The sequence below is a fragment of the Octopus bimaculoides genome, chromosome 4, assembly GCF_046866305.1.
Source record: "Octopus bimaculoides isolate indiv1 chromosome 4, ASM4686630v1, whole genome shotgun sequence".
NCBI classification, from domain to species: Eukaryota; Metazoa; Mollusca; class Cephalopoda; order Octopoda; family Octopodidae; genus Octopus; species Octopus bimaculoides.
The window spans coordinates 41,621,873-41,645,759 of record NC_142931.1 but is presented as its reverse complement, the minus strand read 5'-3'; the positions used below and the strand labels follow the sequence as shown (position 1 = coordinate 41,645,759).

The window sequence follows — 23,887 nt, the reverse complement described above, 5'->3', positions numbered from 1 at the left end:
TGTCATGAACCAGTCATTGGCCTGTTGGAAAGCTGTAACCAACAATGCTATTGTTCACAAATTGCAATATGAAATAAATAAAGTCTATATATCCTGTGATTTGTATTCTTCTTACTGATTAATTACGAGTTATCTTGAACTCTTTAAAATCTCTAATTTATAATTCTATTTGAGCTAAACCTTTTTTTTTTTGTTTAAGAGCCATTTACGTATTTATAGTTTTTCAAAAACTATGTATAATTATCGTCTTTGTTTCAATGTCCACTTTTCCATGCTTGCATGGGTCAGATGGAAGTTGTCAAAGCAGATTTTCTACAGCAGAATGTCCTTTTTAATGCCAACCCACATATATTTTCAAGCAAGGTGGTATTCTCCCATGGCTAAACATATTTCCACAGAGGATTAGGGGTAAATGATACCACTTGTATGGCGACTCTTGTTTACAATTATCATGCAGTATTAGACAAGGGTCACACACACTCACATACATGCACAAACTTGCATGTGCGTTCATACACACACACACACACACACACACACACACACACATGCAACAGTGTTCCTACCAGCAATTAATATGTATGTAGCTGTTGCCAGGAATGTATTAAATATGTAAGTTGGTCTCTCCAATAGTGTTACATTGCTAAACTTAGTGACTATTTAAGCCGTGTATTCATGGATAGTTAATGGGTGGGATGTGGTGCTGAAAAAGGAGCAAGAACTCCTGAAATATGCAAATACACCCATTACCTATGTTTCTATCTTTGATCACTTTGTTTGCATAGACATATTATATAAAAAAAACATCATGACTTTCAATGCAGGCTCTAAATTCAATAGAAAATCTGTAGAGATAACCTAAAAGTGATTGAATCGCACTGTTAACACAAAAAGTAGGACACAGTATTGAGTAATCTTTAATGTACTTGGTTGTATATTATGGTTGCAAAATCATATGCTGCATTCTTACCAACAATTAATACACACACTCTCTCTCTCTCTGATGGTGATGCGCTGAATACATGGCAAATTATCATAGAAGATTGGGGACTCGGATTCCTGCTACATTAACTCCCACAGTAATATTATACTATCAATGGAGCATCAATATAGATTAGGGCTGTGAAGGAGTAAGTATAGCCACATATGGTTTAAAAGAATTAGCAGAAAACAAATAGCTGGTGTTTCAGATATTTTATTACTGATCATGTCTTTGGATGACATACTGAAATATTTCTGTATGTCATATGAAGATGTGGTTGCTGGTTGAATTATTTATCAATTATTGATTATTGATAAATTTGTAATGACGTATCTGAAATATCAACCATTTTTTTTCTTTTTCTGTTTATTCTTTTAAACCACATCAATCCATCTTTTTTTGGTTTGGGCCTGGTTTGGACATTGTGCAAATCAGCTCTTATTCAGAGTTACTGCCTAGGTGAGTGAGCGACCCACTATTTCATTTTTAGTTTGGATTTTATAACTGGTTACCCTTCTTGTTACCAACTACTTTAGTGTGTACTAGGTGCCACCAATGCTAGAAAGATTATTGTGTCTTTGACAATACTAAAAGGTCTTCTCAACCGTACATTGTCATCATACTGTTAGCTTAATACAGAGAATGAAAGAAAGATGAATAGTATTAAAAGGTGGGGAAGCAGCAGATGTAGGCTTGACAGGGATATATTAAATGAGAGGTTTAGATGTGCTTCACACACATTACACACACATGTGTACACAACACACTCACCCACACATACACATGCGTCCATATCCAACCTCAGTCACTTCTACCAGTTTAATGTTCATTTCGTCATGCTTGTACTGGAGTGCAGGTCTTCTCCAGCACTACAGAACACCAATCTCATGCGGCTCAACATTCTGAGATCAGACTTTACCACATTTTCCTACATCTTCCTGGGTCTCCTACTTTCACTGTTTCCATTCACTTTGAGCCTCCTGCACTTTATATAACCTTCAGTATGCATCACTTGCCCATTTCAGCATAGTTTTCTCTCTTGCACATTACATTTGATCTCATGGCTGCTCACACTGCTAGCTATTCTTTCATTTATCACAGCTGAAATTGTGCTTCAGTGTCAACCTTCCAGAGATCTCACTGCACCACTTTTTTTCTCTCTTTTTCATCTATTACAATGAGTACATAGTATTAACTTCTCACTTTCTTCCTATGTCTCAACATGACAGCTTCCCAGATTCTACTTGAATTTAGTGCTTATTTTTATCAACTAGAACTTTGGTCGTTGTCATGATGACACTTAGTTCTTTGAACTCTAGATCATGCTTCCAAGTTTGGAACTTTTTCTGCAACAGTTAAATGACCTCTGCTCTGCTATGCTATGAGAACAGCTTCATAAATGCTCTGGAGAGCTTGTTTTGTAACCTTTGGAACTAAAATAAATGGTGACTAAGGACACAGCCTTGGTGGCTGCCTACTTGTATGCTAAATTCTTTATTAAACTTGTGAACTGAACCAACATACACAACTTGCACAGTTCTTACAAATCATTCTGCTACATCTTGTTGCATTAGCACCCAGCAGACTAATAAGTTATTCTGTCAAAGTCCATCTCCAGATCAACAAATGCAAAGAAGGTTGGTGCTTGTGGCTTTACACCATGACAGAAATCTTGACTTGAATTAACTTCATTAAAACTGCTTAGCTTCTTTTAAAACTTGGTTCAGCAGTTTATAATTTAAAGAAGTTTTTATAATTTCCCCTTGAGCCTTTTGTTAGCAATAGGCTCAGTTGTGCTTCTCCTGAGATATATCTGGTTGTAGTAAGGTTCCTATTTAATTGGTGAAACATTTCAGATACTCTTGTTTTCTATAGTTTGCATCCATTAGAAACAGAGAAAATGCTTGAAGTATAACATTTGGTATACTAAATAAGAATCATCTTATACTAACTTACTCCTAAGGGTTCAGACATAGAAAAAGCAACTATATTCATGTCATTGATGAGTCCCAAGCGAGCACTAATCATTCAAACTTGTGACCAAAGTCTTTTCAGCTGAAATGATTTGGTCTTTCATCATCATCATCCGTTTTCCATGCTAGCATGGGTTGGTCGGTTTGACTGGAGACTGGCAAACCAGGAGGCCTCACCAGGCTCCAATCTGATCTAGCAATGTTTCTACAGCTGGATGCCCTTCCTAATGCCAACTACTCCAAGAGTGTAGTGAGTGCTTTTTACATGCCAGTGGCACGGGAGCCAGTCAGATGGCACTGGCATTGGCCATGTTCAGATGGTGCTTTTTACGTGCCACTAGCACAGGAGCCAGTCAGCACGAGGGGGCTGGCATCGACCGCACTTGGATGGTGCTTTTTACATGCCACCGGCACAGGGAGCCAGTCAGGCGGCACTGGCATTGACCCACACATGAATGGTGTTTATTGCGTGTCACCAGCATGGGAGCCAGTGAGGCAGCACTGGCATCAGCCACCAAAGACTTCATTGTTTATCAATATGGTAGGGTGTGATTTGAGGAAGATTTGGCTGTAGGTTGAACGATCATCTTGATTTGAGTGTTATTCAGTATTAATATCACAGATATTGTTGTTGTAGGTGCTGTGTGGCTGAATAGTTAAGAAGTTCACTTTGCAACCTCAAGATTCTGGATTTTTGATTCCACTATGTGGCATTGAGTCAAACTATCTGCTGTGAGTGAAATTGGGTTGACAGAAATTGTATGGAACCCATTGGATGGATTGTACTTGTAATTGCAAAGTACAACCTTGCCACACATACACGGTTATGCTGGTTCCACCTGAGAATTATATTAAGGGCACGTGTGTCTGTGGAATCTTCAACCTCCTACACATTAATTCAGGAGCAGGTAATTTAGCTGATCAAATAAGTGAATCTTTATCATTGAATAATTTAGAACTATCCATTTATTGTCATACAACCAACAATTTTTTTTAAACAGGTTACACTTGCATCTAGTTTTCCATATTCAAACGTAAATGTTCTGTCACAATATTTCTTAGTTTTAATCAAAATTTTTAAAATGATGAAAATTCCATTTTCCAATTTTCTATTTTTCTCTTTTTAAAGCGGAATTTGCTGCACATGCACAGACTATAAATTGTCTTGCATTAGGACACAAATCATCGGTGTTGGTTACTGGAGGTGAGGACAGAAAAATCAATCTTTGGACACTTTGCAAAGATGGGTACACAGCTATCATGGTAGGTCACTAATTACTTATTTAATCACTGTAAAATTAATCTGTAAACTTTTCCCAAAAATGCAACCTTTTCTTGTGCGACTCTTTTTATCTGTAGAGTTTATTTGGTCATGTATCGCCCATTGAAGCAGTTCGGTTTGACCACTCTGAAGAAAAAGTTGCTACAGGAACACGATCTGGAACATTTAAAGTATGGGATCTAGAGACACTGAAAGGTAAAGTTTTATGTCACTTACAAACATTAGAGCATATATTTAAATGTCTTTGGTAACTCACTGCTATTTCTTCATTTATTATCGTTGGTGTTTCACTTAAAGTTTATGAAAGCAATGGTTTGACTAACAGTTCTACCAGCTCACCACCTTAATAATAATAATAATAATAATAATAATAATAAAGCAATTATTTGGCAGGAAACTCAAAAGTACCTGCAGCTTGAGATAAACCTTTAACTTAAATGCTAGTTACCCAAGAACTCATCTATTCATTCAATTTTAATCCAAATTATATCCTCAGCTTTTCATCGTCTTTTCGGTGATAGCTATAGATGTATCAAAAAAAAAAATATGACTGATGCTGTTACTGTTCCAGTTAAACTGTTGCGCAAGTGAAACACTCTATCATACCAAACATTTCTTCTGATGCTATCATATCATCACATTGTAATGTCTTCATTATAAACTTGTTAATATTTCCAGTTCAAAAAACGTTTTATGGACACAGATCTGGAATTAAAAGTATTGCTTTTCATCCGACCGGAGACTTCATTGCATCGGCCTCTACAGATTCTAGTATAAAAGTAAGTGGTCCAATATTATTTGGTGGTGCCAACTTTTAAAGAGGTTTCTTAGTCTCTCTACTGAAAGAGTTCATTCTTCATTAAGAGAAACTGCTCTGATTAAATCTTTGAGAAGTTACTCCAGAATAAATTGTTCACTGAAACACAGAGCTATGGTATTAATCAAAATGCTTTATAGATAAACAGTTATGACATTAACCCTTTTGTTACCATATCACTATTGAAATACAGTTTTCCTTTCAATTAATTTTAGAAATAATAAAGAATATAGTAATAAAATAACTTTGTCATTATTAAGCTGACATTAGGAATGTAAATTAACATGAAATTTTAATAGGAAATTTTAATTTAGAACACATTAAGACAGGGGGCTTGTATCATAGAAGCAATTATTGTCTTGGGCAGGTTGAGATCAAAAGGGTTTAAATGTATTTTACAAATTTTATTTAGTTTAATTTTTGTGCATTTTAGCATTCGTTAATGGGTGCTGGCATGGCAGTGTGGTTAAATAGTTTGCTGCGTGACATCTTGACAAAGTGTCTTCTTCTATAGCCTCAGGCTGACCAAAGCTTTGTGAGTGGATTTGGTTGATGGAAACTGAAAGCGACCCATCATTTACGTGTGTGTATGTAGGTGTGTGCATGCATGTGTGTATATATATATATATATATATATATATATATATATATATATATATATATATATATGTGTGTGTGAGTGTGTGGTGGTATTAGGGGTGTATGCGTGTTGGTGTATATATATATATGTATGTGTGTGTGTGTTTGTGTCTCCTTGTGTTGATCTTCTCTGATAGTTGTAAACAAGTGTCACCATTATACATAAAGTGTTCTTCCATGAAAAACATGTCTGGCCATGGGGAAATATTACCTTGTTTGGAAACAGGTGAGGTTTGGTGAAAGGAAGAACATCCAGTCATAGAAAATCTGCTTTAATAAATTGCATGTGACTCATGCAAGCATTGGAAAGTGGACATTAAAACACTGATAATGGCAGCATTAGTGGTGATGTTGTTGTCATTACTTGTGTGTGTTTAGTTGTTGAGTTTCTGTGTGTTTGTGTGAGAGAGAGAGAGAGAGAGAGAAGGTTTTGAAGTTTCATAACCACCATTATGACTCAGCACAAGCGATTTCAAATTCATATACAATGACAGGGGTGGAATCATTTGATTTACATTGGTGATCATAGGTACAATGTTAGTGAAGTGAAGTGGCTTAAATAGAAATTGAAACTAGATCTCATTCAGTTGCCCATATACAATGTCTATTTAAAATGCGTTATTTTTTAGAATAGGTGTTTGTTTAATGTTGCATTTTAGATATTTTATTTTTTCGTTCAAGGTTAAATCTTCAATTTTTTTTCTTTTTAAGATTATATGTTGTATTATGAATTTATGGTAAATTTAAATTCTAAAACAATATTTTATATTTGAAAAATATTTTATATTTTTGATATAGCCTTTTTATTTTGTTGTACAATAGGAATTACACAAATAATAGCTATTATTATATTACTCAGTAGTCTGTCCAGTGTTACAGTGGGTTTTTTTTTTTAAATTTCTTTTTATAATCTTAGATGATGTTACTATCAAATAATAGCAGTAGTAGGTTTTCAATGTTGGACTAAATACTTTAATGTAAGCTGGAGAGCTGCACTAGATTCCAATCTGATTTGGCATGGTTTCTATGGCAGGATGCTCTTCCTAATGCCAAATGTGATGATATACTAAAGATTTTAATTTAGATATAAACTCTTTAATATTAGCCATTTTGGACAAGTTGATATCATGGAACAAGGGTGTTTTCAAGAAGATTTCTATAGAAGAATTTAAAATCTTAATATTCATGTATCTACATAATCTTATTACTTAAATGTGAAATTTCAGTAGCTAAACATTTCATCTCATTTTAATGCAAAAACAGTTTGTTAGGCTGTTTTCTAAGCACCAGGTTAATGTGTCAGTAAAAACAACAGAAGTTAGTTGCTTCACTAAATCCCTGAAAGTTTATTGAAACAAACCAGTCGTAATGACTATTGCACATGAAGAGAAAAATCCTTGTTCCAAACTACTACATTAATTATTTTTTGACATAGTTGAAGCATGTTGGGTTGCTTGGTCAATGAAAATAATTAAAAGAACACAAAATATATGTATCATCATCATCGTTTAACGTCCGCTTTCCATGCTAGCATGGGTTGGACGATTTGACTGAGGACTGGTGAAACCGGATGGCAACACCAGGCTCCAATTTAATTTGGCAGAGTTTCTACAGTTGGATGCCCTTCCTAACGCCAACCACTCAGAGAGTGTAGTGGGTGCTTTTACGTGTCACAAGCACGAAAACGGCGACGCTCGAAATGGTGTCTTTTATGTGCCACCCGCACAAGAGCCAGTCCAGGGGCACTGGCAACGATCTCGCTCGAAAACCCTACAAAGGCCAGTCAGGCAGTACTGGCAACGGTCACGCTCAAGATGGTACATCTTATGTGCCACCCGCACAAGAGCCAGTCCAGGGGCACTGGCAACGATCTCACTTGGCTTGCCGGGTCTTCTCACGTACAGCACATTTCCAAAGGTCTCGGTCAGTAGTCATCGCCTCGGTGAGGCCCAATGTTCGAAGGTCTTGCCTCACCACCTCAGCCCAGGTCTTCCTGGGCCTACCTCTTCCACGGATTCCCTCAACTGTTAGGGTGTGGCACTTTTTCACGCAGCTATCCTCATTCATTCTCACCACATGTCCAAACCAGTGCAATCGTCTCTCTTGCACACCACAACTGATGCTTCTTATGTTCAGCTTTTCTCTCAAGATACTTACACTCTGACGGGTATGCACATTGACATTACACATCCAGCGGAGCATACTGGCTTCATTCCTTGCGAGCTTACGCATGTCCTCAGCAGTCACAGCCCATGTTTCACTGCCATGTAGCATTGCTGTTCGTACACATGCGTCATACAGTCTGCCTTTTACTCTGAGTGAGAGTCCCTTTGTCGCCAGCAGAGGTAAGAACTCTCTAAACTTTGCCCAGGCTATTCTTATTCTAGCAGCTACACTTTCAGCGCACCCACCCCCACTATTAACTTGGTCACCCAGATAGCAGAAGCTATCGACTACCTCTAGTTTTTCTCCCTGGAATGAGATAGAAGTTGTTTCCTGTTTGTTTACAGTGTTTATTGCACCTGAACATCTGCCACATACAAAAACTAACTTCGTAGTTAATCTGCCTTTGATATTGCTGCACCTCTTATGTGTCCATAGCTTGCACCGGGTACATCTTATAGAGTTACTACCTACTCCTTTTCTGCATACTGAGCAGGGCCATCTACCTGAAGGGGTTTGTGTTTTATCTACCTTCCTACTTATTAGGATTTTGGTTTTTGCTAGGTTGACTCTAAGGCCCTTCGATTCTAGTCCTTGCTTCCACACCTGAAACTTCTCCTCTAGTTCTGATAATGACTCCGCAATTAGTGCAAGGTCATCAGCATAGAGGAGCTCCCAGGGGCAACCTGTCTTGAATTCCTCTGTGATCGCTTGGAGGACTATGATAAATAGGAGAGGGCTGAAGACGGAACCTTGGTGGACCCCTACCTCTACCCGGAATTCATTACTGTACTCATTTCCAACCCTCACCTTACTGGCAGCATCTCTGTACATGGCTCGCACAGCTCTCACATTAATACATTTTGCTATTGAAAACTTGGTCATTAGATTAATTTGTACCATATTACTGATAGTAATATCTGTTAGATTTTCTCCTGGCTTCCCTTTAACTGCAGTTAGGTTATACAGATAAAAGCATCATATTTTTTTAATGTTAGAATCTGCAGAAGCTATTGCAAGTGAGAGGGATCAACTGCCTCAATCAATAAAAAAATAAGCAAAAATGGATATTTCTATATTAAGGGATATCAAAGTTCTACATTTCAAATGTCTAATTTTCTTTTCTAGAATATTATAAACTGGCAGCATTGAAGACAAGTCTTCTAGATTCATGCAATTTTACATGACTTAATTTTCTGGACATCACCACTGAAAAAACACGTTTTGCTTAGGACTTAAAATATAGAGATAATGGAGAGATATTTAAGATCAGTTACTTGTCAGAACTGTGGAAGTAATTCTTAATACAAGAGGCTAGCGTGAACCCATTGAAAATAATGGTTACTGTATGGTGACACTAACTTATGGAATCCATTGTCTTTCAATTTCATTTCAATTTTGTTGTCTCTCTTTTATGTAATGTTTCCAATTTACTTTCCAGTTATGGGACATTAAACGAAAAAGCTGCATATACAGATATAAGGTAACTGTTTTAATACTTTTTTTATGTACAGTGTTGGTAGTATCAATCAATTTACCTATCTATGTACCTTGCAATAACATCTGATAATTACTGCCTATTAACATCTGTTAATTATTCACCTATAATCAGACATCTAACAATTAAAAAAAAAACCTTTTTTTTCTCGTTGTTGTGAGAGTGGAGGCAAAATATGAAAAAAAAAGTCTTGCTAATGAGAAGTGTTTACCATCTTTGTCAACCATTTTGTTATGAGTCAACAAGAAGATCTGTGTTACTCGGCTTGTTAAAAATAGCAGCCAAATCTTCCATGTATCATTACCTCCTATATTACAAAACAAAAGTCACATTGAATTATTGTAGTGATGCATTATGACAATTCAATATAGAAGGATTTCATTGTCATATCTGGAAAAGCTTTTAATCAGAAGTTTGTTCTATAAGAAGCAAACTTGAAGTTAAACAACAACAAAAACTATAATCTTGCCTAAAGATAAACAACATAACATAAAGTATTTATATCATTTCTCCTTATATATTTCAGAGAAACTTTTTTGTTGTTTATCAGTTGCTTTTGTTTCTGTTTCTATAAATTATCAACTGATTTCTTTCAGGGCCACCAAGGTTCAGTTAACAATTTACAGTTCAGCCCTGATGGTGGCTGGATTGCTTCAGCAGGGGAAGATGGTATAGTAAAAGTAAGTACATCAGAAGTTTTTAGTTTTTTTTGTTTTTTTTTTTAATCAAATTACTTCCCAAACAAATGCGACTCCCAAAATTTAAGGAAATTTTTGTTTTGTCATTTTAGTAAACCCATATGAGGTATAAATTGGCTTTAAATTATATAATTTTTTATATTTGATTGGATATTATTTTTCTTATTCTCTCAGATGAGTGCCAGCTATTTTGCCATAGAAAAAAATAGAATCAATGTCAGCTTGTAACTAATTTAGTATGTCTATTTTCTTGCATTTGTTTCTGAGGTGTAGCTACAAAGCTATTATAAACCACTACAAAGACATTGGTAAGGTAACATGTCAAGAGTAAATAATACCTTGTAGTTTTTAGCCATACCTCTATATGTTCTGAGTTCAAATCCCACCAATGTCAGCATGAGTTTTCATCTTTTGGGGTCAATGAAGTAATTATTAGTTAGGTACTAGGGTCAATTGTATCTCCTACCCTCCTTGCAAATCACTCGCCTAGTGCCAAAGTTAGAGCACAGTATTGTAGGCCGCAGAAGTGTACTAGATTAAAAGCTGCTAGCATTGTATGGTTTCCTTTTCTTTTTTTAAATGCTTTGAGTTCAAATCCTGTCATGGTTGGCTTCAGCTTCCACCCCGGCGGGGGACTGGCATGGAGGTGAGAGTGTGATACAATACATACCAGTAATACAGTGGGGATGATTCAATTGATCATATTCCTTCTTGCCTACAATCTTAAAACCTTGTGCAGATATAAGAAATCAATGTTTATTGATTAATATTGACAACTATTCTGATGTTTCTGTGAAGAAGAAACAAGTTGCATGTACTTTTAACCTGAGCCAATGGAGGAACTACCATGTGGTTGCTGCTCCATCTGTTACAAGTAGCAGCCAAGTGCCTCTCAAATCATGCACAACCATCTTGTGAAAGAACTCATTAAATAATGTACACTGTGTTTAGGAGAATGATGGTGTGGTCATGGTTGACCAGGACTTATCTGAGGCTCAACAACAACAAGTGAATATTAATTTGACCAGCACATGAAGCAGAAGCAGTATTATATTGATTCTCTTTGTAATCCAGATATAAAAGCTATAAAACTGTTTTATCACGAGGGAAGATTGAAAGGGTGTTTTTCTGACTCTGGTTTAGTGATGTTAGAATAGAAGATAATGTTCAGTTTTAGCCAGTTGTTGATCATGTAATTATTGTACTACTAATAGGTGTGGGTGTGGCTGTATGGTTAAGAGGTTAGCTTCCCAACCCTGTGGTCTTGTGTTCAGTTCCACTGCACAGCTCCACGGGCATGTGTCTTTTTGTTTATATCCCTGGGGTAACCAAAGCCTTGTAAGTGGATTTGGTAGATGGAAACTTAAAGAAGGCCAGTGTGTGTGTGTGAGAGAGGGAAGGAGTGGGGGAGAGAGAGAGTGGGTGTGTTTGTGTGTACCCTTGCCTCGACATCCTGTGATGGTTGTAAATGAGTATCACCATTATACAAGCAATGTTCTTCCATTCTTCCATGGAAAGCATGTATGGCCATGGGGGAAATATTACCTTGCTTGGAAATAGGTGAGGGTTGGTGACAAGAAGGGCATCTAGTTATAGAAAATCTGCCTCAGCAAACTGTGTGTCCCATGCAAGCACCAAAAAGTAACTGCTAAATGTCATAACCCATTGGGGGCATCTCTGAATATGCTTGTGTTGTGCTTCAAGTAAAGATACACACAAATATACAAGTAAAGGCAGATGTTAGATGATGATGATGATGATGATTATATAATAACTGCAATGTAACATTTTGATCAATACCATTGAAAACATTTTGCTGGCAGAAATAGACGAGCATTAGACTAAGTGCCTTATGCCAGTATTTGGCTATATACTTTTACAGTCTAAGTTCAGATCTTGAATCAACTTTGTTTTTATACCCTCAGGGTTGATAAAATAAGTACCAAACATGCACTTGAGTAAATTCAGATGATGAGATCCCTCAAATACAAAATTAATGACCTTGTGTCAATGTAAGAAATCAGAATTATTTTATTTTATTTTTTTCCCTTTTTTACTTTCAGTTGTGGGACTTAAAAGCAGGTAAATTATTAGCAGATTTGAAAGGACATAAATCTGGTGTCAACGTAGTTGACTTTCATCCTGGTGAACTATTATTGGCCTCAGGCAGTTCTGATAGGTAAGCACTTAAATTCTTTGTTTAGACTTGCAGTTTTTTCACTGTCAGAATTTTACCATAATTTTAAAATCCTGTTTCAGTTTTTTTTTCTCTTTAGAAATGACAAATCTTAGCTTATTGGTGTATTACTGTTTTTTTTTCCTTTAATTAATTTTAAGGTCTGTGCATACTATTGTATTAAATAAATTTATATATATTAGAAACAGTGCTGGGATAATTTGTACCATAACCTAATAGATTACTTGTGAAAATTTAGTGCCATTTTACAAAAAGAAAGGAAAATTAATAAAAATGTCCCTTGTATCTTTATTTAAAATAAGATTTAATTGCATAGATGATGTAATTCATTCATGTATATTTTTCTTTCAGGACTGTTAAATTTTGGGATTTAGAAAATTTTCACTTAGTTAGCTCTACTCCAGAAATATCACATGGTGTTGAGTAAGTTTATTTTTGATTTGATTTTAAGAATTCTATTTTAAAGCATGCATTATTTCATCTTCATTTTTCATATTTCTTTATTCAGTATTGACATAAGTTTGATAGGTGTGCATTCAACAACTCTTGATACTGATTTTGAATCCTTAGACAAGATTATCTGTTTAGTTTGTGACATTGATGCAAATAAATATTGGTATTGCTTAAGAAGGCCCATCAAGCCAAGTGAAATTGCAGTTGTAGCAGATACTAGTGTCATGCAAATGACACCTGTGCCAGTGGCACATAAAAGCACTCATTACACTATTAGAGTGGTTGGCATTAGGAAGGGCATCCAGACATAGAAACCATGCCAAATCAGACTGGAGTCTGTTGCAGCCTTCTGGCTTGCCAGCCCTGGTCAAACTGTCCAACCCATGCCAGCATGGACAACAGACATTAAATGATGATGATGGTCATTCACACTACATGTTAGCCAACCCCTCAATTTCTATATTTACCTTGAACTCGTTGCTACCTATCTTTGGTCAGGTCTGATCATATCTGAAGCCTGTCTACATTCTGTCAGTGGTGGGGCTTGCCTTGATGACCTTTTTTTAAATTTCATGCATTAATGAACAAGAACCTCGTTGGATGTTGAGCACAAAGAAAATCCAATAGGATAATCAAATGCTTATTGCAGACATTTATCTGCAGCCTTTTTATACTTCCCATGCATATTTTACTACCAAATTTTTCTGCATATTAGAAATGCTCATTTACCTGGTGCTTGTCATTTTTGATTTACTAATTATTAATACTAAAAACTTATGTTATCCATATTCATTCTGATTCAACTTCATCTTGGTTTAAGTCTCCTCTTCCAGGCTTTGAACTTCTCACAACTTCTTGAGGGATTTTGCAATTAAAGCCCTGCCATTAATTTATAGTAAAGACCTACGGGCACTCCAGGGCAAAGAACAAAGTTGAGAATCGTTCCCTGTCAGCTGTTTTATCATTCATCTCTTGAAATGTTGGGGAGGCTTCATTGTACACTATTATGATACATAAAAAAGATTTTTAGTTTTAGAAAGATTTTTCTTTTTTGTTTAACTGTTTTATATCTGTTTCCATTTCACCTCTAACAATCCAACTACTAATTCATAGCTATTACAGCTATTGTACCTCATTTTAATTTTAAATACATTTGGATGTTTCATTTGTTTTTTTAGCAACATACTCTTCCATCCATCTGGTTCCTGTTTATTTGCTACCAGTGCAAACATGCTACGTGTGTATGGATGGGAGCCATACCAATGTTTTGATGAAATTCGAACTAATTGGGGCAACGCAGCATCTATTTGCTTCACAAACACCCAGTTAGTAAGTGACTGTTTTTATACTATTTTTTATGTAATTGTTTTTTTTATCTTTGTAATCTTACTGAGAATTGTTGTAAAAATACCTAACTGTTGTTATTTATTTGTAGAAAAAACTGTGTATGTATGTATATAAGAGATGTATACAGAAACTTTTTTTCAATCTCTCTCTCCTGTTGTTACATTGCTTAATCTTTGCTTAATAGCATTTAATATTTGAACAAAAATGCTCTGTGACAGCTGAGTAAAGAATTAAATTTAGAGATATTGTAGTTTAATTCTGTATCACCTCTGATTAAGCAAACCTTTGATTACAGATGACCCAGTTGTGACCATCCTGTCTTACTTTCAGACTTTGTTATCCAGTGCGTCCCTTTTCTTAGAAAAACAAAAGAATAAGAGAGGAAGTGGATTTGGTTGCTATCTCTAGTTGGTTAAGAAACCATATAAAGCTTCATCTATTGGTTCCTAATTATATTTCAGAATTTATTTAGATTAAATAGAGAATTGGTGATGTAAACTTTACCATTAACCTGTATTTCATCAAATTAATTTAAATAATAAGACCCCGAAAGTGAAATATTTTAATAAATGCAATTGGTTTAGGATCACTTTCTGTTTCTATCTCTTCGTACATGTAACCACACATATGTATATGTGCATGAGAGGGGGGTGGTGTAGAATTGAATTTATGTATGAGAATTTTACTCTATATAATTATACATTGAAGCTATAAAGATTTTGAGTTAAACTTTTTGTGCATTCAGAGCTTTTATATATTAATCTACATGTATTTTTCTTTTTCATTCAAATAACTCGGATATCTGCCTTGTATTTTCCATCAACGACTTCTATTTAACACTAGATTTAACACTTAAACCGCATTTAAACATATTTAACAAAATAATGTTTTTTTTTGCTTTTTTTTCAGCTTGCTGCGTCTTATATGGAAACTTTTGTTTTTCCTTATCTTGTTTTTCTTCAGGTAAATTTCATTTTACTTTATTGTGCAAATAATTTCATTAAGACGAAATATTAGATTAATACTTTTTAATACAAAAACAAAAGGATTTTTCAAAACTCCTCGTTCAAGTTACTGCTTTATTCAATATATATGAAATATATATTGAATAAAGGGAGACTATTTGTTGTCTACTCAATGCAAATGCTACTTGCATAATTTTAAACAGCAGTTAATATTATGTGTAAGGGTGAGAAGTTGATCGAAAAGTTGAGATCTGGCACAAATGTTTTGTACATCCATGTAAGTTTTGGGTTCAAATCCACTGAGATCAACTTTTATGAAGGACTCTAATACCATAAATCAAATTCAAATCATTCTATAGCCTTCACTTACAAACATTGGCTCTGGTGCATTATTCCTAACAGGGAATTCTTTTATTAGAGTAGATAGGACATTTAACTATGTAACTAAGTCTTAGCATTTCAGTTATATATAAAATAAGGTTTTGCTTTTTTATTACTTATTACTGAAGGTTTATATTCTTCGCTTTATGTTCTTTTTTATAGTCCGTGACTGTTTCGTTAAAACTAACATGATTGTAGAAGATGGAATGGAGGTGTATGAGATTTCTGTTTGGTGAAAGTAAATAAATATGAATGTAGTGCAATAATTCACATTTAAAACGACTTTATTTATTGTTGGATTAACTATGACTTGTGTTTTGTTTGTTTCTGTATGTGTTTATCTTGTATGTATACAATAGTAGTGATTTGTTTTTCGCTTGACTCAGTCGTTTTTGTATCTATAGAACAACAGTTGATGGAATTGAAACTAGTGTATTACTAGTACTTGGTACTGGTCAATTTTTTCTTTGACAGGATTTGAACTTGTAATAGTAATAAATTTAAATACTGTAAGGGACTTGGTCAGTTTTATTGTTTCAGCCAATTTCTTGGCTTTTATCTAATATTAGTGATTTCTAACATCAATACAAGACTGCATATTATTGCAGGAGCTCGTGAATCATTACATTGACCTTAGCATGTGACTGATATATATTTTTATCAATCATGAAAAGGATGAAATGTCTAAGTCAGCCTTATCTGAGTTTAAACTGAGGACCTAAAGCAATGTAACTAAAAACTGGACACAATAGCTTTAACATGACAATAAATTTTGTGAGTTTCTTTAGTTAATGAATTTTAGTGTTGAGTAATTATCTCTTGTGTTTTGTATTTACACTTATCATCATCATTTAATGTTTGTTTTCCATGTTGGCATGAATTGGACAATTTGACAGGGTCTGATAAGCTGCAGAGCTATATCAGGCTCCAATGTCAGCCATGGCATGGATTCTGTGGCTGGATGCCCTTCCTAACACCAACCACTTTACAGTGTGCACTGGGTACATTTTTGTCATAACACTGGTGCTAGTGAGGTTGCCAAGTAACTTGCAAGACAGTAAAGAATGGAAAAGGAAAAGCTTCTTTAACTTAGTAGGAATATATTTGAGAGAGGGGAAGGTGACTTTATGCCAGATGTTGAAGGCTAAAGTATGATAGAAGGACAAGCACAGGTGTCTTGCTATAGAGGAGATACAAGGCTGTCCCACAGTGTGAGGGTGAGTAGGAGTAGATAGAAGGAAAATAAAGATTGTGGTGACTGAGTGCCAGATCATGTTCAATTTTTTTCAAATGTTGAATAATTATTAGTTAAATCAAATATGTAAAACATTGTTCATAAAATTCTATATTGAATTCCTTTTTTTTTCCAGAGAGTTAAACCAATTATGGATACCAGTTATGGTAATGATCCAAAGAGTATTTCCAGGTGAATCTACTATTATCTAATATCCATGGAAATTGTAATTGCCATTACTGATTTCAGTTAATTTTCATATCTCATAATATCAACTTATGGAAAACTGTAGGCAAGACTGTTTAAAGTTTAAATGTCATGCATTGTGTTGTCTCCTTGAATTTCAGCTTCTTGATTTTGAAATTAGTGGCAAAAACCAAAACCAAATATCACTTTTTCCAAGTCATAATGTGATAGAGAATATCTAACTTAGTCATATCTAACTCGTAGAAAAATAGATTTTGAATTAGTGTTTAAAAAGATTTACAAAATGGAAGTTAAAAATTACATTAAAATCTTATTTGATTGGAAATATTTTAATGTTGATGTTGTTGAAGATGAGGATGATAAAACTGTCATTTGTTTTGATTGTAGTCCTGCCTTAGATAGGAAAAAACCTTTCAGTCACGGCACCCCAGATACTGCAGTTGTAATGCCACACAGAAGAGAAAGTAACTCTTCAGCCTTTGAGTTGGAACACAGGAATATTGACCATAATCACCAAGCTGCAAACTTGCCCAGAACCCATTTCCAAAACAATCTTGGAGAAATATCTGACCAAAAATGCAACAATAGTAAGTTGAAATGTTAATGATGATATCTTTTGAATAACATAGTTATCTCAGACAGTGATACATTTAATTTGACTTTTGTTCATTTTCACTAATGGAAAATAAATTGATACTCCAGTTTCTTCGGTACTAAGTAATCAAGGAGTTTGCAATAGCTTATATATTAGGTCATCCCATAAGTTCTGTCCGATTTTATCTTTTTTAAAGTTGAATGAAATTCAATAGTATTTTAGAATGTCTAATGGAATTAAAAAAAAATTTTATGCCTTTGTGTACATTTAAACTAATCAAATATTATTTTACAGAATAATAGAATTAAAATTTCTTTGATTAAAACCCTTTCTAACATGGAAGTATCCAAAGAGCATTTGAGGCACATAATGCTTTATGAGTACAAAAAAAAGGAGACTCTGCAGGCGAAGCAACTCAAAACATACACTCAGTTTATGGGAAAGAATGCTTGAATGAAAGAATTTGCAGAAGATGGTTTGCAAAATTCAGAAGTGGAGATTTCAGCCTTGAAGATGAACATCAAACAGGACGTCCAGTTGAGTTTGATGATAAGCTCCTTGAGGCATTACTTGAAGAAAATTCGGCATTATCAATTGAAGAATTGGCAGTAAAGCTTAGTTCAAACCATACAACTGTTCATCATCGCCTTCAACAACTTGGAAAGATTCCTAAACTTGGAATATGGGTGCCTCATGAATTGTCCGAAAGCAACTGCAAATCCTGAGTTGACATCTGCTCTTCTCTCCATTCTTGCAAACTCATTTCACCCTTTTTGGATAGACTTGTGACTGGTGACGAAAAATGGATCTTCTATCGAAATAATAAACGTTGTAAACAGTGGCTTGGTAAAAGGGGAAAAGCTCAACCACAACCAAGAAGGGAACTTCATGGAAAAAGGTTCTTATCTCTATCTGGTGGGATTACAAAGGAGTAATTCACTTTGAATTGTTACCACCTAATGCAACAATCAATGCTGAAGTCTACTGTCAGCAATTAGAGCGTTTGAACCAAGCTTTGAAGAAAAAAAGATCCACTTTAGTGAATCGAAAAGGAATGATGCTTCATCAGGACAATGTGTGACTCCACACAGCAAAGATCACATCACAGAAGATTGAAGAGCTTGGTTGGGAAAAAATTCCTCATCCACCTTATTCTCCCGACCTTGCTCCTTCAGACTACCATCTGTTTCGTAGTTTACAGAATCATTTGGGGGACATAACTTTTGCTAGCCAGGAGGAGGTCGAAACTGACATTTCAGAGTTCGTGGCTTTGAAACCAAGAGAGTTTTAAATTGATGGGATTAAAAAGCTTGTAAATAGATGGAAGGAAGTCATAGATAATCAGGGAAAGTACATTGATGATTAAATTTCAATTAAATATATTTGATCACTTGTTTTCTTTATTCAAAATTCGGACAGAACTTATGGGATGACCTGATAATATTGGATTATTGGGTATTTCTAATGAAGAGAAACTTTGCTCTTGACTTTTCTTACATCATTTGTGTTCATTACCAACATTCTTTTCTTAATTTCTTTCATGGACTGTTGCTTTAGTGGTTTCTGAGCTTTTTACTAATAAACTATATACGTCCAGGAAAACTCACTTGAGCCACTCACCTTTTCTTCTTTTATCATTGATATGGCTCTCACCTCTCAGACTCTTATACCATAAATACTTTTCTTCACTAATATTTCTTATCCAAATCTGTAACCTACAAACAGCATCCTGTAGAAGCTGAAGCAAAACAGCATAATCTGAGAGGGCCTACAATAGCTACATAGCACAACATCTTTTCCTTGGTCTAAACAACAATAATAATGGTTCTAGCATAGGCATATGGCCTGAAATTTGAGAGAGGGTGTAGGTTGGTACTTGACTGCCACTTTATTTTATAGACTCTGATAATATGAAATAATGATAAATGATATTTCTAGTAAAACAAGTGTAAAAGTAGACTATTTTGGGGGATTACAAAGATAAAGAGACGGCCAGATAGATAGACATAATGCCCATTATAGTAAGATAACAAATCTTCCCATCCACAATGGAAAATAAAGGGATAGTATCACAAATCTAAACCCTCTAAATGCACAAACTATGGGGCAGGGGTGGGTCCAGAGTTAATCTTTGTCACCGGAATTTTAACAAAAAAAAAAAAAAAATCAGAGGTTATTTATTAATACAAAACTCAATATCCACTAAATAATCATACTTTTTCACATTTTTCTGCTAAAAGCCTTCCAGATTAACAGTATTGCATCACATTGTAAAGTATTGAAACTTTGGACATGTAAGTTGCTTATCACTTACTGCTGTTATTTTTTTATTTTTAGTTATTTCGAACAACAGAGAACATCTTAAGCCTCAGAGTAAAATATCCCCGAAATTATTAGGTGGTGGAGTAAGTTTGATAATTCTTTTTTTTCTTTTTTCATTCTTTCCATTTTTTTTTTTTTTTTTTTTTTTTTTTTTGATAATACAACTTTTAAAAAAAATTTATCTTGTATATTTTTTACCTCAATATTTTGGAAGTCATGGAAAATATGTCTTTTACATTAATTTTAATGTCAGTATTTTACTTTCAACTGGACAGTTACAGCACCTCATTTATTTGGTCATTTTGAAATATGTTTTTTATTCAAAGTCATTCCTAACAAGGCAACAAACAATCAGTGACAGAACAGGCTTTAAGTAAACCATTTTTTTTTTTGTTAGTTTGATCTCATTGTGTGGCACCTTGGAAAGTGTCTTCTACTAAAGACTCAAGATCAACCAAAACTTTGTGAATGAAATCTCATGGATGGAAGTGTGTAGAAGCTTCTGTTGGACCATTCCTGTTTTTCGATAGTTTAGTTTAACACCAGCACTTGGTCCATGGATACTTCTACTTGGGTTCACTCTGTTGTCAGCAATTAAGTCAGGTCTGAAGTCTGACCCTAACCCTAGTGTTCTTGGTTCTTCTAATCAGTCTTGCATTCCTTAAAAACCCCCCAAAACATCAGAATCACTACCCTTCCTCCTTGGAATAAACCGTAAAAAAGAAAGAAAGAAAAAAAACTGATTGAGCAACATTATAATGAAAGTTGTTTCGGCCATGACTGTCTCATCTTTCCATGTATCTAGGATTGAATTGTCCAATGTATCATTTTTTCTTTTTATAGATAAGATTGTAGGGTGTGATTAGAGGGACATTTGAAGTGAGCTTTTTAAAAATTATTTCTAACATGTTGAGCAGCCATGTAGGGCCCAGCTATTTGGCTTGCAGAGTTCAAGTCTTTTCTAAAGGCAGCATAAATAAAGCAAAATGGTTTCAGAAAGAATTAAACTGAAATGTTCACTACGAATTCATTCTTGTTCTGTGGTGCTTACCAGACTCATAGACAGACAATATGAGTAAAGAAATATGTAAAATGTTTTATATTTATAAATTTTAAAAAAAATTGTTGATTGAAAAGTGTAATTTTAAGTACAGCAGTAAAGTAATGAGAGTTTTTTTATTTTTTTTTTTTATTAATTAATGCAATTGCCGTACAGGAGTTAGAAGCTGAGATATTCAACCAGATTGAAAAAGGTCATAGTGCTGTAATTGAGAAACTACACGAGAGAAGTGCAAATTTAATGAAAATTGAAGATAAATGGAAGTACGATAATGCCAGGGTAGGTTCTGATTCAAAAATAATTTCATGTGCAAGAAATAAATGTCTTATTATTGTTGTTTATGCTCCCAGGATAACACTAATCTTATGGTCAAAACATTCCAACTATGAGATTCTATCTTATTTTCACACAAAATATTAAGGACTACAATATCAAATATTTTTGTCCTTTTTGTAAGATTTGGCTTAAAAGAATTTGATTGTTATTTCTTGCAAGTTGAATAACCATGTAGGAGCTCTTTATTTTGTTGATCATTTAAATAAATAAAAACAATATTGACCTTGATGTGATTCCATTTCGGAGCTGTCATCTTCAAAATGTGTAATTAGTTATCCATTTTTAATAGAAGCAATGAATTCCGGGTAGAGGTAGGGGTCCACCAAGGTTCCGTCCTCAGCCCCCTATTATTTACCATAGTCCTCCAGGCAATCACAGAGGAGTTCAAGACAGGTTGCCCCTGGGAGCTCCTCTATGCTGATGACCTTGCCCTAATTGCGGAGTCACTATCAGAACTAGAGGAGAAGTTTCAGGTGTGGAAGCAAGGTCTAGAATTGAAGGGCCTTAGAGTCAACCTAGCTAAAACCAAAATCCTAATAAGTAGGAAGGTAGATAAAACACAAACCCCTTCAGGTAGATGGCCCTGCTCAGTATGTAGAAAAGGAGTAGGTAGTAACTCTATAAGATGTACCCGGTGCAAGCTATGGACACATAAGAGGTGCAGCAACATCAAAGGCAGGTTAACTAGCAAGTTAGTTTTTGTTTGTGGCAGATGTTCAGGTGCAATAAAGACTGCAAACAAACAGGAAACAACTTCTATCTCATTCCAGGGTGAAAAACTAGAGGTAGTCGATAGCTTCCGCTATCTGGGCGACCAAGTTAGTAGTGGGGGTGGGTGCGCTGAAAGTGTAGCTGCTAGAATAAGAATAGCCTGGGCAAAGTTTAGAGAGCTCTTACCCCTGCTGGCGACAAAGGGACTCTCACTCAGAGTAAAAGGCAGACTGTATGACGCATGCGTACGAACAACCATGCTACATGGCAGTGAAACATGGGCTGTAACTGCTGAGGACATACGTAAGCTCGCAAGGAATGAAGCCAGTATGCTCCGTTGGATGTGTAATGTCAATGTGAATACCCGTCAGAGTGTAAGTATCTTGAGAGAAAAGCTGAACATTAGAAGCATCAGTTGTGGCGTGCAAGAGAGACGATTGCGCTGGTATGGACATGTGGTGAGAATGGAGGAGGATAGCTGCGTGAAAAAGTGCCACACCCTAACAGTTGAGGGAACCCGTGGAAGAGGTAGGCCCAGGAAGACCTGGGCTGAGGTGGTGAGGCAAGACCTTCATACATTGGGCCTCACCGAGGCGATGACTACGGACCGAGACCTTTGGAAATGGGCTGTGCGTGAGAAGACCCGGCAAGCCAAGTAAGATCGTTGCCAGTGCCCCTGGACTGGTTCTTGTGCGGGTGGCACATGAGATGCACCATTTTGAGCGTGGCCGTTGCCAGTACCGCCTGACTGGCTCCTGTAGGATTTTCGAGCGAGATCGTTGCCAGTGCCCCTGGACTGGCTTGTGCGGGTGGCACATAAAAGACACCATTTCGAGCGTGGCCGTTTTCGTGCGGGTGACACGTAAAAGCACCCACTACACTCTCTGAGTGGTTGGCGTTAGGAAGGGCATCCAGCTGTAGAAACTCTGCCAAATCAGACTGGAGCCTGGTGTTGCCATCCGGTTTCACCAGTCCTCAGTCAAATCGTCCAACCCATGCTAGCATGGAAAGCGGACGTTAAACGATGATGATGATGATGATGATGATTCTAATTCAGTTTAACTGAACCACTATCAGTTATGGTTTATATGAATTTGTTTTTGTATTGTTTTCAGGCTGCCCTAAAACTATGCATTGATCTTGGAGACCCAGCTCTTGTGATTGATATGTTAAGTGTTATGAATAGTAAAAAGTAAGTAATTGCAAACTGGTTATTCTTATACAGTTCTATATTTAAGAGATGAGGAATTATGTACATTATTTATATTATTTACATCTGACGGATATTTGTCCTCATCTTGTTTGTTGTTTACGCAACGTTTCAGCTGATATACCCTGATGAAGGCTAGATGGTATATCAGCCAAAATGTTGTGTTGACAACAAACAAGATGAGGACAAATATCCATCAAATGTAAATAATGCTTATTTTTATGTTATCAACTTCAAAACTTACATTTTAGCTTTAAATCATCTCGTATCTTATACTGTCTTTGGAAAAGACAATGTTTTTGCACTACCAAGCTGGAAAAATGTTGGGGTATTTCTAATCTGAGATTTGATTTAAAAGGCTGGATGTTTCTCCAACTGGGTTACTTGCTGGCACAGAAAAATGTAATTGAAATTAAGTATAGTTTATTGAATTAGCCAAAAGTTCCAGTCTTACTATGGTTATTGTTTAAGTAAGGTACATAACTCTTACTATAGCTGTGTTTCATAATCATGTGAATCAAGATCCAATCCCATGATGCGTGTTATTTTGAGCTAGTGTCTAGTACCACAGTTTGGAGTTGACCAAAGTCTTCTAAATAAAATTTGATAAACAAATATGGTGCAGAAGTGTAGGGTGGTTGAAAAAAAACACTTGTATTTAATATATCTCGAGCAATGAACCTTTATGCGAAGGCCAATTTTACCAGTTTGCATTATAAAATTGCTATAATGAGTACCAAAGTTCTATGGTCAACATATGTGACTCTAAGTTCTTGAAGCCCTACTATGGCTGCAGTTCAATAACTGAAACTAGTAA

General features: G+C 35.5%; 1 protein-coding gene across 1 annotated transcript in view; it reads left to right on the top strand.

The window, feature by feature from the left end:
- Positions 1-23,887, top strand: part of LOC106883713 (katanin p80 WD40 repeat-containing subunit B1) — a 53,849-nt gene that overhangs the window by 26,809 nt on the left and 3,153 nt on the right. Inside the window, exons 2-15 of the mRNA XM_014934825.3 lie at positions 4,085-4,218; positions 4,315-4,432; positions 4,916-5,016; positions 9,298-9,339; positions 9,951-10,034; positions 12,116-12,231; positions 12,601-12,672; positions 13,881-14,031; positions 14,959-15,012; positions 16,766-16,821; positions 17,224-17,423; positions 19,769-19,836; positions 20,970-21,092; positions 22,976-23,052. Coding sequence (XP_014790311.1) covers positions 4,085-4,218; positions 4,315-4,432; positions 4,916-5,016; positions 9,298-9,339; positions 9,951-10,034; positions 12,116-12,231; positions 12,601-12,672; positions 13,881-14,031; positions 14,959-15,012; positions 16,766-16,821; positions 17,224-17,423; positions 19,769-19,836; positions 20,970-21,092; positions 22,976-23,052 — 1,396 coding nt within the window. The remainder of the gene's footprint in view (positions 1-4,084; positions 4,219-4,314; positions 4,433-4,915; positions 5,017-9,297; positions 9,340-9,950; positions 10,035-12,115; positions 12,232-12,600; positions 12,673-13,880; positions 14,032-14,958; positions 15,013-16,765; positions 16,822-17,223; positions 17,424-19,768; positions 19,837-20,969; positions 21,093-22,975; positions 23,053-23,887) is intronic.